Raw genomic sequence first — 13,482 nt, 5'->3', positions numbered from 1 at the left:
AATTTTATGACATGTTATACAACAAAACAATTACATGAAAGTTAATGTTACTTTGAAAATTACATTCACATTGGTACAATGAAGAAACTATGTATATAGTCATTCAAAGCAGTGAATATATCCCCATATTTTTTGTATCCAATCTAATCCTTATGTCATGTTTGTAGTAACGCGTGTGCTTCCAAACTATTCGATTAAGATTGTTTTATCAGACGAATATTAAACTTATTCTGATTCTACATATTTTTGTGTAAAACAGGGTATAATAAAGTGTGACATTGTTATTATGTCATTATTATTTAATAAAATTATTTAACCTATAATACTTGATATGTCATCATTTCAGTAATTTAAAGTTGAACATAAAGAATATAATACAACAAAGGTAATTTCAAAGTATGATATAAAAATTATTGTTTTTTCTTTATTGCTCAATATATTAAAAGTAATTCTTTTATTTATTATTTAAGTATCTTGCATAATTTAGTGAAATATTAATAAAATTTCAATATTTTATTTACACCTTGATCTGTACATATTTTGAATCATAATAAATAACATAAATTATGTGGAAATGTTGTTTTAAATTCTTAATAATAAAGATTTTCTTTTGAATAATGTCATTTAACAGATGTCTGCGAATAAGTGTCGGAATTGTGGATCTACAAATATTGAAACAGATCCAGCCCGAGGAGATGCTGTCTGTACAGATTGTGGTTTTGTGTTGGAAGACCAACTTATTGTTAGTGAAGTAGCTTTTAAAGAGACACCATCTGGGAATATGATGGTACTTGGTCAATTTGTTGCTAGTGACAGCACTGGTGGAGCTACAGGATTTGGAGCAGGTACGTTATTTTATAATAAATATGACATTAAATGTTCTTTGTTTTCTTATTACTAGTTTCCATCATCTGTCTGGTTTAATCATTTTCATGTTCATAGCATATCACGTCAGTGGAAAAGAATCAAGAGGAATAACGTTGCAAAATGCAAGAAAAGGAATAACTCATTTGTGTATGCAATTACGGTATGTAAATTTTTCTTATAATACAATCAGTAAATTATTAATTTCATTTATTATATTTTAAAAAATATTTAATATGTATTTTATTTTGTTACTAGATTAAATCAACATTGCATTGATACATCTGTGAATTTTTATAAAATGGCATTGAATCGTCAGTTAACTCGTGGGAGGAAGCAAGCACATAATCATGCAGCTTGTGTTTATATTACTTGTCGTACAGAAGGCACTGCACGTATCCTTTATATTTTCATAAAATAAAAAACAACATTTTTCTTATAATTATCATTCTTGAATTTATTTTTGCTACTTTATATCTGTTTCATAAATACAAAGTATTTGGTTTAGTGTGAAATCTTATTGAAATTTAAGTTTTGTTTATGATATAAGTCGGAAGCTATTCTAAATTGAAAAGCAAGTATTATAATAAATAATAATATAAGTTTCGTTTCTTATATATGACAAGTTTTCAGAAGTTAAGTATGTACTTAACTAATTATTTAGATATGCTTATTGACATCAGTGATGTGCTGCAAATTTGTGTTCATGAATTGGGACGCACATATCTGAGGTTTACGCAAGCTCTTTGCATCAATATACCTTCAGTAGGTAAGCATTTTATAAATTCGCATGTTATAAATTTTTATTTCTAATTTATGCCTGTATTCAATTTATTTGCTCTCATTTAAGAATAAATTAACTAATTTTTAAATATCATTAAATGTTACATGATACATACATAATCTTTAACTTTTAATAAAATAAAAAAGTTCGATTTACAATTAATTAGATTGACATGTTTTATTCTTCAGATATAAATTTTCTTATTTCGTAAGGTACTTTTATCAGAAACAACAGTTATTGTTACATTTATTACCACTGAAAAAGATTATAAACAGTGATTTCTTACTTACATTATCGTTGTATTAAATGTTAAATTTGAAAAAATACAAAATTAAATACTTGATTAACTATAGTAAAAATTTGTTCATATTTGAAATATCTCTAAGTATTAAATATAACATTTGTGTCTTCACATGCATTCAGTTTTTTAATAGTAATAGCATGAAATATTAATTCAGAATTTAGCCCTATAGTATACAAGATGTACAGAAAAATTGAGGATACTGTAAAAGCTGAGGATAGAAACCTTAGAAACATGTAATATTCATCATTATAAGCAAAAAGCTTTTAATAATCATGGGTCAAAAACCGTTAATTTCGAAGTTACAAGATGTTTAGTTGCTTTGTTGCCAAAAGATATTAAGTTCACTTCCGTAAAATCCAAAACCACGAGATAAGGAAAATGCTTTTTAAACGTATATGTATTTCTGTAAGAAAATATGCTAAAGTGTATGCTGAATTGTACAGGGGTTATATTGAGCATATGATGTAAAGATAATATCTTACTGACAAAAAACTTTGTAACTCCGAAATTAATAGTTTTTGAACCCATGTTTATTAAAAATTTTTGCTGAATACTACATGCTCCTAAAGTCGTATTCAAGTTTTTTATTCACTCCGTATATTACTAATAATCAAGAAATCTGAAGTAATTTAATACATAAAAGTATAATATAAGATGACTATTTCTATGTAAGATTTTTACATTTCTTTAAATTTATTGCTTGTGTAGACATTTTCAATTACACTTTTCATATTTTATATTGTAATGTTAAATAATTTTTTGATTTTAAATAATATCAAGTATCTAAAATGGAGAATACAAAACTAAATCTCTTATTTATTAATAATAAATTAATCTAACTTAAATCCAAACTAAAATTGTTCACTAAATATTTTAATATTGTTTTAGAAGTTAATGATATAATTAATATCTTTTTTAATGCCAATCTTAAGACAGAGATGCTCTCAAAATTTACTTGTTCCTTTTTTTGGCACCAGCCAGTCATACTAGTAATAGGAAGGCATTATTTTGTACATTTTATTATTATTGGTATTGCAATCCATTGTACTTCTTTAAATAGTATTTACTATTTTGCAATGTAGACTTTGGCGCCAGATTCTATAGCATTACTGGATACAATATAATGTTTATTATAAAAAAAGTAAGAGAGCTATAGTTATATATAATTAGTATATACCTTATCTTGAAACTATACTAGAATATTTTTCTACTTTTTACATAGATTATAGTAAATTATAAAATTATATAAACATGATTAAAATATCGTAGAATGTACATGTAAAGTATTGTTGTGATTTTTATATTGTATACAAAAACGCTATTTTGCTTTAAGGATCTACATTTAAACATTCCTTCTAATAGTTTAGCAATCATTTTTTGCAGTACATAACTTCATATATTAAAGAATCAATAAATCTAAGAAAGTAAAATGTATCTCCTTTCTTATGAATATGATACAAAAAACAAAATAATAATGTTACAATAAAAAACAAATATTATTTTGTATAGGCAGTTTCAATTATAATACTATTCTAAAATTGCTTATGATGCTTTCCAATAAGTATAGTATATTTTAAAATACATGATATATGAATGCAACATTAAATCAATATTATTATGTTAGTAAAAACAGTATATTCTCCTCCATAAAACGATAATGTACATTGTTCATTTAAGATTTTAAAGCATTTCAATTAAAAAAAATTATAGTTTATATATTAGTATTTTTAAATTGAGAATTAATTAGTCGAGATAACAATATAGTTTCCAAAATTAATTGATCTTTGCTTATTCCTTTATATTATTATTTAACAATGATTTTTAAGATAGTAAATCCTTTTAAATAGCACTTATTAACTTTCTCAATTGTTTTCTATCAATTTAAAGATCGTTTTTACATCTTCTTCTTCTTCTTCAAATCTAACAAGTATTTTATATACTTCACTTGTTGCATATTTACAAATAATGTCTCAAGTATTTAAGTTATATAAGAAATGTAATATTTTTTCGGAAGAAAAAAAGCATAAATATGAATACATCAAAAGTTGTAGTAGACACACTCTTCTGCAAAAATGTAAATTTAAAATTTAATTTTAATTTAAATATAGTAATCTATTTATTTCCTTAGTTTAATACTGTCTTATTATTTAATATAAAAGCAAATAATAGTTTTTATATACATATTTGACTTTTATTTTACGAAAATAAATTTTTATGAAATTATTCATATTTATATTCCATGTATTATAAAACAGAAAGTTTGATACAAGTCTTTGAATTAAAACAAAGACATTTCTTTTTATATTTGATTAATAGAGTGATAATGATAGAAATAAAATCATAATGTTTCCTGCAAACTGTTCATTATGATTTTATACTAAATTCAAAATATAAATATTTAATATTGTTTAGAGTGCATCTATTACACAATATTCGTCGTCGATTTAAAAATAGTATTCAAAACAATTATACAAAATCTTGAACAATGTCAAGGTACATATTTTTAGAGACCAGCAGTTAAACCATTATTTCTGTGGTAAATTTCCATCAGTCATCTACTGGTGGTCCATAAAAAATTAATTCGGGTATTTGCCCTCCTTGTACACCAGTACCATTCGTACTTTCTGAACTGCATTGAAATTGAAAATTTACATTACCAACTGTTATCTCTGACATTCCTTCTTGACCGAAGTAACTTAGCTCGCCTCCGTCTAATATTACACTAGCTGTATAAAAGCATTCTGGCTCGATTTGGATTGGATTCTCAAAATATACATGAAACGTACTACTCGAGCCATCCGAAAAAAATTTCGTACTATTTTCAGATAAAACACATCCCAATCTTTTAAGTTCAATTCTAACATTATAATCTGCAGCACCAGATGAACTTCCATAAAGTCCGAAACCAACAACAAATATTCTTTTATCGACGCTAAATTGAATTGAGTCACATCTGCCTCTGTAGCGCCACTGGTTTGATCTATATGCACATGACTGAAACCTATGACACACCTGCAAATAAAGCATAAGAAATGTTAGTTCTATTACTCTATATATAACTTATGCAAGCTATTATGAATAGTTGTCTTACATTAAACCTAAATAAATGATTTTGTTTTATAGTACTTACTTGAGTTTTTAAACCTTGTCGAGGTTTGGTAGGGAAGCAAAGTTGAGGTTTATTACTAGCAGTGAAATGCAAAAAAACATCAATTGTTTCTTGTTGTGTTAAGATTCCAGTCTGAGCAGCACTATTGGCAAATTCTTCCAAATTCATAGCAGGAAGTCTAATTAAATATAAAGCAGATCCTAGAATGAAAAAAGCACTAGTGATACTAGTTTTTGATTTAAAATTTTAATTTAGATATTTACCTAATAGTCGTCTTTGATTTGCTGATGAAGGTTCAAGTTCTTGCCGAATACATTCTGCAGTAGCCCATCTTAATGCAGCATCCCATATATGTATCTCTTTACAGTTCAATGTTTCTCGAGAAAGCACTGATTCAAGAGTGTGGATATCAATATCCACAAAACCATCTGATCTTAGCGCCATTTCTGCCTGTGTTACATTCAATTATATATATATAAATTTAGTAAAAATATATATCTTTTGACGAAAATTTAATTATTAAAAAAAGGATATATTTCTTAGGAATATATTTTCATTGATTTTATGTATATTGCATGAATTACTTAGAAGCCAAAGTGATCAACTCTGTTTTCTGAAAAATACTTAATTTTAGCATTAAAATATATGATTAGAGTTTAATTTTTTAAAAATTAGGTGATTACCCTTGATGTTATTAATCAGTTTGGCTTCTGCATGATGCATATGTACATATATCAATCTTATATCCGAAATATCCAGAAAGTATATTTGTGTTTTTCTAAATTTAAAAGTATTTTTAAAATTTTAAGAATTATTTAAAAAATATTAAGAATATTATCAAATATAATTAGTATATGTAAAATATAAGAAAATATAAATATAGAACTAATTTCAATGATTTAGTTAAAACTTAATCCTTTGTTAACATTGATATTCGCTATATTTACTAAAAAAAATGTTTATTATATGATACAGGATACAATTTAAAAGTAGAAACAAATTTTTAAAAATCTGTTCTAAATATATATATTAAACATAATATTTTTATTAGGAAACTAATTTTATAATTTTTTGAAAAACATTTAATTTAATGATGATATAATTTATTACAATTAAATATTTTATGAATACTAGTGTAATAGTTATATATGTACATAAAAAATTAATTAAACAAGTAAGATATAGTATATAATATTACAAAAAAATGTTGTTGGACTATTTTATTTTCATACTTTATAAAATTGCTTATTATGTATTTAATCTTTCGTAATATTATCTTTAATAATTAATGAATGAAATTTTTATAATGGAGTTCAGACGAATTTTGATTAAAAACGTATTTTAAAAATTAAAAAAATATATTTTTATAGCTTTTTGTTAATCAGTCTTTCAAATATTCACTCAATTTAATTAAAAAAGGGATAAGCAATTCTATATATCTTGAACTTTTTAATATACAGAATAAATGTTATAAATTCTTTAAGTAATTATTGGACTAATATTACATGTTATTTTAGAAAAATCATTATAATCATTTCTGTTGTGTTCATATTCTTCTATAAAGTTATCTTCATAAGTTACATTTTGTGTTACTTCAATTTCTAACTTATTATCTGCAAAATAAGGTTCACTTCGAGTTCGAAATAATGAAAACGATAATTTTTTGTTGTTAAGTTTAGAACAACAATTGTTCTCAGATAAACTGAAGCAATGAGATACTACTGATAGTCCATTTTTTATATTTCCATAATTATTAGTTTTTGTAGTTTTCTGAATAAATTGCTGTTCGGAATCATGTAGTTTGTTATCCAAACAGTTTGAAGAGTTTGATTTACTCTTTAACGTTACATTTAAATTATCATTAAAAGTAAGAGACTTCAACATTCTTTTATTTAAACTTACTTGAGCATCTATAACTTCCCAGCAACGTTGCATAAGATCTGGTTCTTCGAACAAACGAGATTGACTTAAAAGTAAACATGCATTCTTTGCTGTTAAACTTGTTTCTAAATAATTAACACATGCTCTTGCTAAATGAGGGACTATATATTTTTTAGCAACATAGAGTGTTGCTAACACTGTGTCGGCTTCTAATTGTACTTCGTCACAGTACATATACCTGAGGAAAGATAATAAAATAAGCAGTGAATAATTTAAGATGTCTTCATGAAGTTTAAAACATTTACCTTAATAGAGCAAGAAAAGCAGCAGGCTCTACATCTGGTACTTCTATATCTCTTTTATTCTCTGCTAGACCACCATAAAACATGGCATAAAATACAGAACTACCAGTGGCCAATACATACTTATGTGCTGGTATAGTTTGTATGTGACCTACATTGAGCAATCAAATATATTATTATTTAATGTATTTAATACATTAAATTATTTTTACTGCTTGTTCAAGTACTAAATGACTTTATGATTAATTACCTGGGCTGCCAACAATAAATATAATATCAGCCATTAAATGATTGTTAAACATGGCAGCATTTCGTTCACGAACTGTAGGTTTTGTTGCCTGCCAATTAGGATCTTGTGTACAGTCTTCAGGTGATGACAAATTCAATTGAGTTAAAGGGGATGATAAGGAAGACAAAGGTGAAGCAGGTGCACTAAGTGGCTGGTTTATCGTTCCTTCACGTTGTAATACAATGGAAGAAGATAATGGGCTTACAGTAGGTGGTGAATCTGATACAGGAATCAGTGATTCCGCTAAAACATATATAATATCAATATGTTAGGTTTAGGTTAGGTGAAATTCATTTCTATCCAGTATTTGTTTTTTTTTTTGTTATCAAACAACATATGTAGGCAAAATTATTATCTTATTATGTCAAAACAATTTAGCATACAGAATATTATATAAAAACACTTAATGGATTTAATGGAATAAAGTATGTTTAAATATTACTCTTTTATTTATCATTTTTAATATTATTACATGAAGATTAAACTTAAAAATGGATGAGTAAATATTATATCAAAATTAATTATAACAAACATTAAGCATATGTCAAAGTAACAATAATTAAGTTACAAAAAGTTATACTATTCTATATTAATTTTCATTAATTCATTAACAGTACAATTAATAGATAATACCTTTATATAAATATATTAATTATATTAAGCTAGAATATATCGAAAATTGATATTACCGATTGTATAACTTTATCAACAAAAAATATTTTTCATTACTAATAGAGGTTATGCAAGACAATAACTGTAATAAGGTTTAAGATCTCTAAATTAGATTATTCTTCTTACAATTAATCAAAGTTTGTTTTCGTATCCATTATTTTTATTTACTATCTCTTTAAGATGTTGTATAATCTATCACCTTTTAGCGACGGTTCAATTAAAACGAATGCAAAGCAAAATCATCAAATTTTTACCGTTAGTGTACATTATTCCACAGTTTTGAGAATAATTTTAAATAGAATCTTTTACTTCTATCATAACATAGTAAATATTTGCTACCACTGTAGCTTTAAAGACCACCTCTCATATTCAAACATCACGAACATAAATATACACTTATGTGTATGTAATATACACTATACACTTAAGGAAAATTCATCTATAGGTATAAAGACTTCGAATGATATTAAATTCGGTTTGTTCCGGTTTTATTCGTATAATTTCGTAGAAATTTTGTGGTGCACGTGATACGTATGTCAAATAAATTCATATGAATGTATGTATACATACATATTGTAGGGTTAATATACTCTTTGCATGATTTCAAATTTTTGTTAAATTGGATGTATCTTTAGTTATTACAAAAAATTTATTTATTACATAAAATGATCAGAAGACTTTATAACAATATAATAATAGAAATTATTTAAAACAGAAAAGTCACAATTAGTTCGAAATTTTTAAAATATATATTTGGTTTAAAATAAAACATAGGTTAATAAGTATTATAACGCTATTATCGATTTATAAATTTTTCTAATTTTAATTTTTATGTTTTAATATCATATGAATAATACGAAAAATATGATCAAAATTAAACGTTAAAAATATGTACAATATTATTCTATTTGATTCAACATTCTCTGATTCATCGAACATTTATCGTAATAGACGCTTTTTATGAAGAATCATAAGATTTAAATGAAATTACGTAAAATAGTTTAACACTATAATATTGTATATTTGAAGTCTGTGTGTCACGCAGTTTCGTGTTATATACTACTTTGTAAAATATCATATTTACTATTTCGTCTATCATTCATAATTCCTAATTGATCGAAATTATTTTTAAAGAATACATTTCCAAATAAAATATTTCAAAGCTCAAGGTAAATTAATTAAAATGTTAAAATATCATTATGTGTTTCAAAATGAAAATAAACATTATGGAAATGATACAACATTACTCGAATATAGCTAAACAGAATAAAAACAATTTCATTTATTCTTATTTCTATAATTCACTTTAATAAATGCATGGACAGTATATATTTAAGGTGCATATTATGTTTATTTATATCTGTAATAATCTCTCACCGTTTAACCATGGATTAGTCTGTTTGACTGTGACGTTGTCCTGGAACCGTTTCATTGGCTTCGTTGATATTTTCGAGTAAAGATTTGACATCGCCATTTTCACTTTTTAAACTTGATTGCCCGTTTTCTCTTCAATTGCAACACGGAACGATTTTGGATTTCATTTACATGGGCGCCATGTCAGACGGGCGCTGGTTAGATAGTTCCGTACATCGGTCGATAGGAAACTTAGGGCACGCGCGTCCATATATCTGGTGTTCATCAAAAACGCAAACTTCAATCTGCGCAGTATGTGTATACAGGGTGTTCGCTCTAACGTATGATTTTTCATCTGTTTTGTGATTATGTACTGTCTTGCTAACTGGCCATCACCATCCTCACCATTTCTTGAAAGTATCTTCATGGAGCGTAATTCCGGTGTTACGTACATATATTTCTCTCATTTTGCTTACCGGAGTTTCGATATTCAATTGTCTTGTATAAAACATCTGGAATTGAGTACCAAGTATTATTATCTTGCTCTATATTTTTATCTATTTCACATTCAAGCATAATTATTGATGGTGTAAACTCCTCCCTTGTTAATTGGTCAGGTTCAGTACCGATTCGTGACCAGTTACCAAGATAGTATTATAATAAAAAATGTTAACTATAATTTATTTATAATGAATGAACAAGATATAAGGATGATGAATATTAAAATAAATCCCTTTTTTAGTGTAATATGATCAACAAGATCAATATGATCAAGACTAAAGAGAAAAAAAAATACATTTTATTTTAATACGTTATCCATTCAGCATAATATATTATCCATTTAACAGAAATAAAGTTTACTTAATAATCTTTTTATTATATTACTGCGAACAATTTGAAAATTGTGCGGAACATTAAAGTGAACACCATGTATATTTCGCAATTGATGTCCACTTACAAACAATAGCGTACAATACAAATGTAATCTAATGGAATAAATATTAAATACTTCAAGAATTACTATACTATAAACTTTAAGAATTACTATATATTTTATTCTTTTTATTATTTTACCTTTTACGTTTAAGTAAGAATAACATAAAAGTGTATTATATATTATAAAAAGGAAATTCTTGGCAATTATGTTAATATAATATACTATGTTAATAAACTAATAAAATGAATTTGTTAATATATGATGAATTTTTAAATTTAACACATTGTTGACATTATTTTTCTTTATAGATCCATGTCTATATATTATGAGATTTGCAAATAAGCTGGAGTTTGGCGAAAAAACTCACGAAGTATCAATGACGGCTTTACGAGTAGTTCAAAGAATGAAAAGAGATAGTATTCACAGCGGTCGTAGACCATCAGGATTATGTGGCGCTGGTATTAGAAAAGTTTCATTTATTCGTAATCTAGATTTTATTTAATTTTAATAATAATACTTAAGTTTTAATTAATACATTTTAAAATTTTGCATATAATGCTTGCATTAACGTTTGTTACAAATTCACCTAAACACTTAAAAAGTCAAAATTGTATCATTAAATATAATTAAAAAAAAGATCATTGAAATTAAATCGATATTAAACAAATATTGCTGTTACTTTAGCTTTGCTGATGGCTGCTCGATTACACGAGTTCAATAGGTCACCGGCGGATATTATTAAAATTGTAAAAGTGCATGAATCGACATTACGCAAGAGGTAAAAAGTATTCAAATAAGTTTTTTTCTAAATAAACGTAAAAATTGATAACAAATTTTTATACATTAACGTCTATAGGCTTATAGAATTTGGTGATACACCTTCAAGCGCATTGACTCTTGAAGAATTCATGACGGTCGATTTGGAAGAAGAACAGGATCCTCCAGCTTTCAAAGCAGCACGAAAAAAAGACAGAGAACGATTACAAAAGGTATAGAATATTTTTATTTTATCATATATCGTATATCTACATAATTAATTATGCATAATTTGTTGTTTTTTCTTAGTTAAATATAGATACAGAAATAAATGAATTGCAAGCTGAAATTGACAAACAATTAGAAGAACACAGATTAGGAAAAATGAAAAAGCTCAAAGATGGTAATTGTAATAATAATTAAAAAATTGTTGAATTATTATATTGTTTTTATTATAGAAAAAAAAAACATAAAATATTAATTTCCAGCTGCTTCTATAGAAAGAGCAGATACTGATAGATTTATAAGGGAAAGTAATTTAGATGTAATTAAACATTACGTTGGAAACAATGTAGATGACCCTGACAGTGATTTTCAAGATTCCGAAACGAATAACATAAACGATCGATTAATTACTGGATTAGGCAAGGATTTAAACAGTTTCTTAAATTTTATTATAATGTTATATTATAAAATTTATAACACGCCTAATTGTTTAAAGGACCTAATATTGCTTCTATGGGATTGATATCAACAAATGATCGAGAAAATGAAACAAAAGAATCAGTAAACACAAATTTTGAAAATGTAAGTAAAATTAATTTTAATCAAAACAACTGTTATTCATTAATGTTTTCTACTTAAGGATACTGGAGAGATTGATGTTGCTGATCTAGATGACGAAGAGTTAGATAGTTATATTATGTCAGAAAAAGAAGCACAATTCAAACACAATTTATGGAATAAAGTAAATGCTGAGTATTTAAATCAGCAAAAAGAAAAAGAAGAAAAACGACAGAAAGAAAAAGAAGAAGGTAAACCTGAGAAGAAACGACGGCGGACTACTAAACGTAATAAAAATCAAGTACCTGCAAATACTGCAGGTAATGTTATAATATTTACTACAAATTCTATAATATTAATTTTTTATCAATTGTTACAGTTTATTATGTTCATTTTATAATTTTATTAGGCGAAGCAATTGAAAAAATGTTGCAAGAGAAGAAAATATCATCGAAAATTAATTATGAAGTACTGAAAAGTTTAAACGTTAGTTTAAATAATTCAACCAAAGAACAACAAAAGATCGAAGAGCCAGTTCAATCACCGACGAAAGAAATGAATACTTCGTCAAGTTCTAATAAAATGTTAGTATATAATATTTTTTGTTATTTTTTTATTCTCTACAAGAAACATATCTCTACAATAAATATCAATGTTTATATTTGTAGATCTAATATTTCTAACTCATCAAGAATCAAAGATAAGCCAATTGCACCAGTAGTAAAGAAACCTCATTTAGATAAACCTCAAATTCAAAAAACAAAAAAAGAAGTGCAAATGCCAGTTGAAATAGAAACTAATACAACCGAATCTATACTTCCAAAACTGGATACCTCTTGTGATATGGGTAAGTTAATTTCCACTCATGTAAAATTTCTTTTGCTTGATTAAATTAATTATACTTCTCTTTACAAAACAGATGAGACCGATGATTATGTTGATGAGGATGTTGAAGCTGATCCCACAGAAATGACTGTTGGAGAAATGCTTGGACATCATGGATCAGAAGATGACAATGACTTTGGATATGGATATGATGAAGAAGATTATTAATTATATTTACCGAGTTAATATTAAGGTCTTAAAGATGAGTTTAACGTTTATGAAATCATTATTTATTTATTACAATACCATCTACTAGGATTTAGTAAAAAGACTGCGGTATATAATGTAAAATAAAGCATTTACTATTTTTAATTTATAATTCTTAATTTATAATTTATAATAATTTAAAATTAACTGCGTCACGCTACATTTATAAAACAAAATTTATCTCTATAATACCTTTTTCTATGTTAATACTTTGGAGTTAATTGTAAACTAAACTTTGCAGTCTATTTCTTGGTATATTTATACTTAATATTTTCCTTACACGCATATTGGAGATACATAGTATCAGAGTAATAATAAACAAGATAGGTTAAAATCTTTCCCTGTGAGTAGGAAAA

The 13,482-nt window shown here is 25.7% G+C and overlaps 2 protein-coding genes across 2 annotated transcripts; one reads left to right on the top strand and one right to left on the bottom strand.

Moving 5' to 3' along the window:
* Positions 1-41: 41 nt before the first annotated feature.
* Positions 42-13,238, top strand: LOC132913054 (transcription factor IIIB 90 kDa subunit). The gene is made up of 15 exons (XM_060971001.1): positions 42-385; positions 632-845; positions 943-1,027; positions 1,123-1,259; positions 1,529-1,633; positions 10,804-10,953; positions 11,180-11,273; positions 11,352-11,484; positions 11,561-11,654; positions 11,740-11,895; positions 11,973-12,058; positions 12,117-12,354; positions 12,444-12,618; positions 12,703-12,881; positions 12,954-13,238. Exons 2-15 carry the CDS (start codon positions 632-634, stop codon positions 13,085-13,087), a joined length of 1,980 nt encoding a protein of 659 aa, XP_060826984.1. The 5' UTR covers positions 42-385; the 3' UTR covers positions 13,088-13,238.
* Positions 1,800-9,848, bottom strand: LOC132913218 (BTB/POZ domain-containing protein 6-B). Its single transcript, XM_060971360.1, has 7 exons — positions 9,583-9,848; positions 7,495-7,776; positions 7,248-7,395; positions 6,964-7,180; positions 5,325-5,511; positions 5,083-5,261; positions 1,800-4,964 (listed from the first exon to the last, which is right to left on the bottom strand). Exons 1-7 carry the CDS (start codon positions 9,677-9,679, stop codon positions 4,500-4,502), a joined length of 1,575 nt encoding a protein of 524 aa, XP_060827343.1. The 5' UTR covers positions 9,680-9,848; the 3' UTR covers positions 1,800-4,499.
* Positions 13,239-13,482: the final 244 nt, after the last annotated feature.

This window comes from Bombus pascuorum, chromosome 1 (genome assembly GCF_905332965.1).
Source record: "Bombus pascuorum chromosome 1, iyBomPasc1.1, whole genome shotgun sequence".
Lineage (NCBI taxonomy): Eukaryota > Metazoa > Arthropoda > Insecta > Hymenoptera > Apidae > Bombus > Bombus pascuorum.
This window is presented reverse-complemented; position numbering and strand designations above follow the sequence as displayed.

What these genes read in the sequence shown, in the direction of transcription:
- LOC132913054 (XM_060971001.1), top strand. Translation starts at nt 632, where the DNA reads ATGTCTGCGAATAAGTGTCGGAATTGTGGATCTACAAATATTGAAACA. An exon ending in CATCAATATACCTTCAGTAG is followed by an intron (nt 1,634 to 10,803) that starts GTAAGCATTTTA and finishes TTTTCTTTATAG; the next exon opens with ATCCATGTCTATATATTATG. An exon ending in TAAACACAAATTTTGAAAAT is followed by an intron (nt 12,059 to 12,116) that starts GTAAGTAAAATT and finishes TTTCTACTTAAG; the next exon opens with GATACTGGAGAGATTGATGT.
- LOC132913218 (XM_060971360.1), bottom strand. Translation starts at nt 9,679, where the DNA reads ATGGCGATGTCAAATCTTTACTCGAAAATATCAACGAAGCCAATGAAA. An exon ending in ATTTATTGTTGGCAGCCCAG is followed by an intron (nt 7,396 to 7,494) that starts GTAATTAATCAT and finishes TGCTCAATGTAG; the next exon opens with GTCACATACAAACTATACCA. An exon ending in GGGAAGTTATAGATGCTCAA is followed by an intron (nt 5,512 to 6,963) that starts GTAAGTTTAAAT and finishes AATGTAACACAG; the next exon opens with GCAGAAATGGCGCTAAGATC.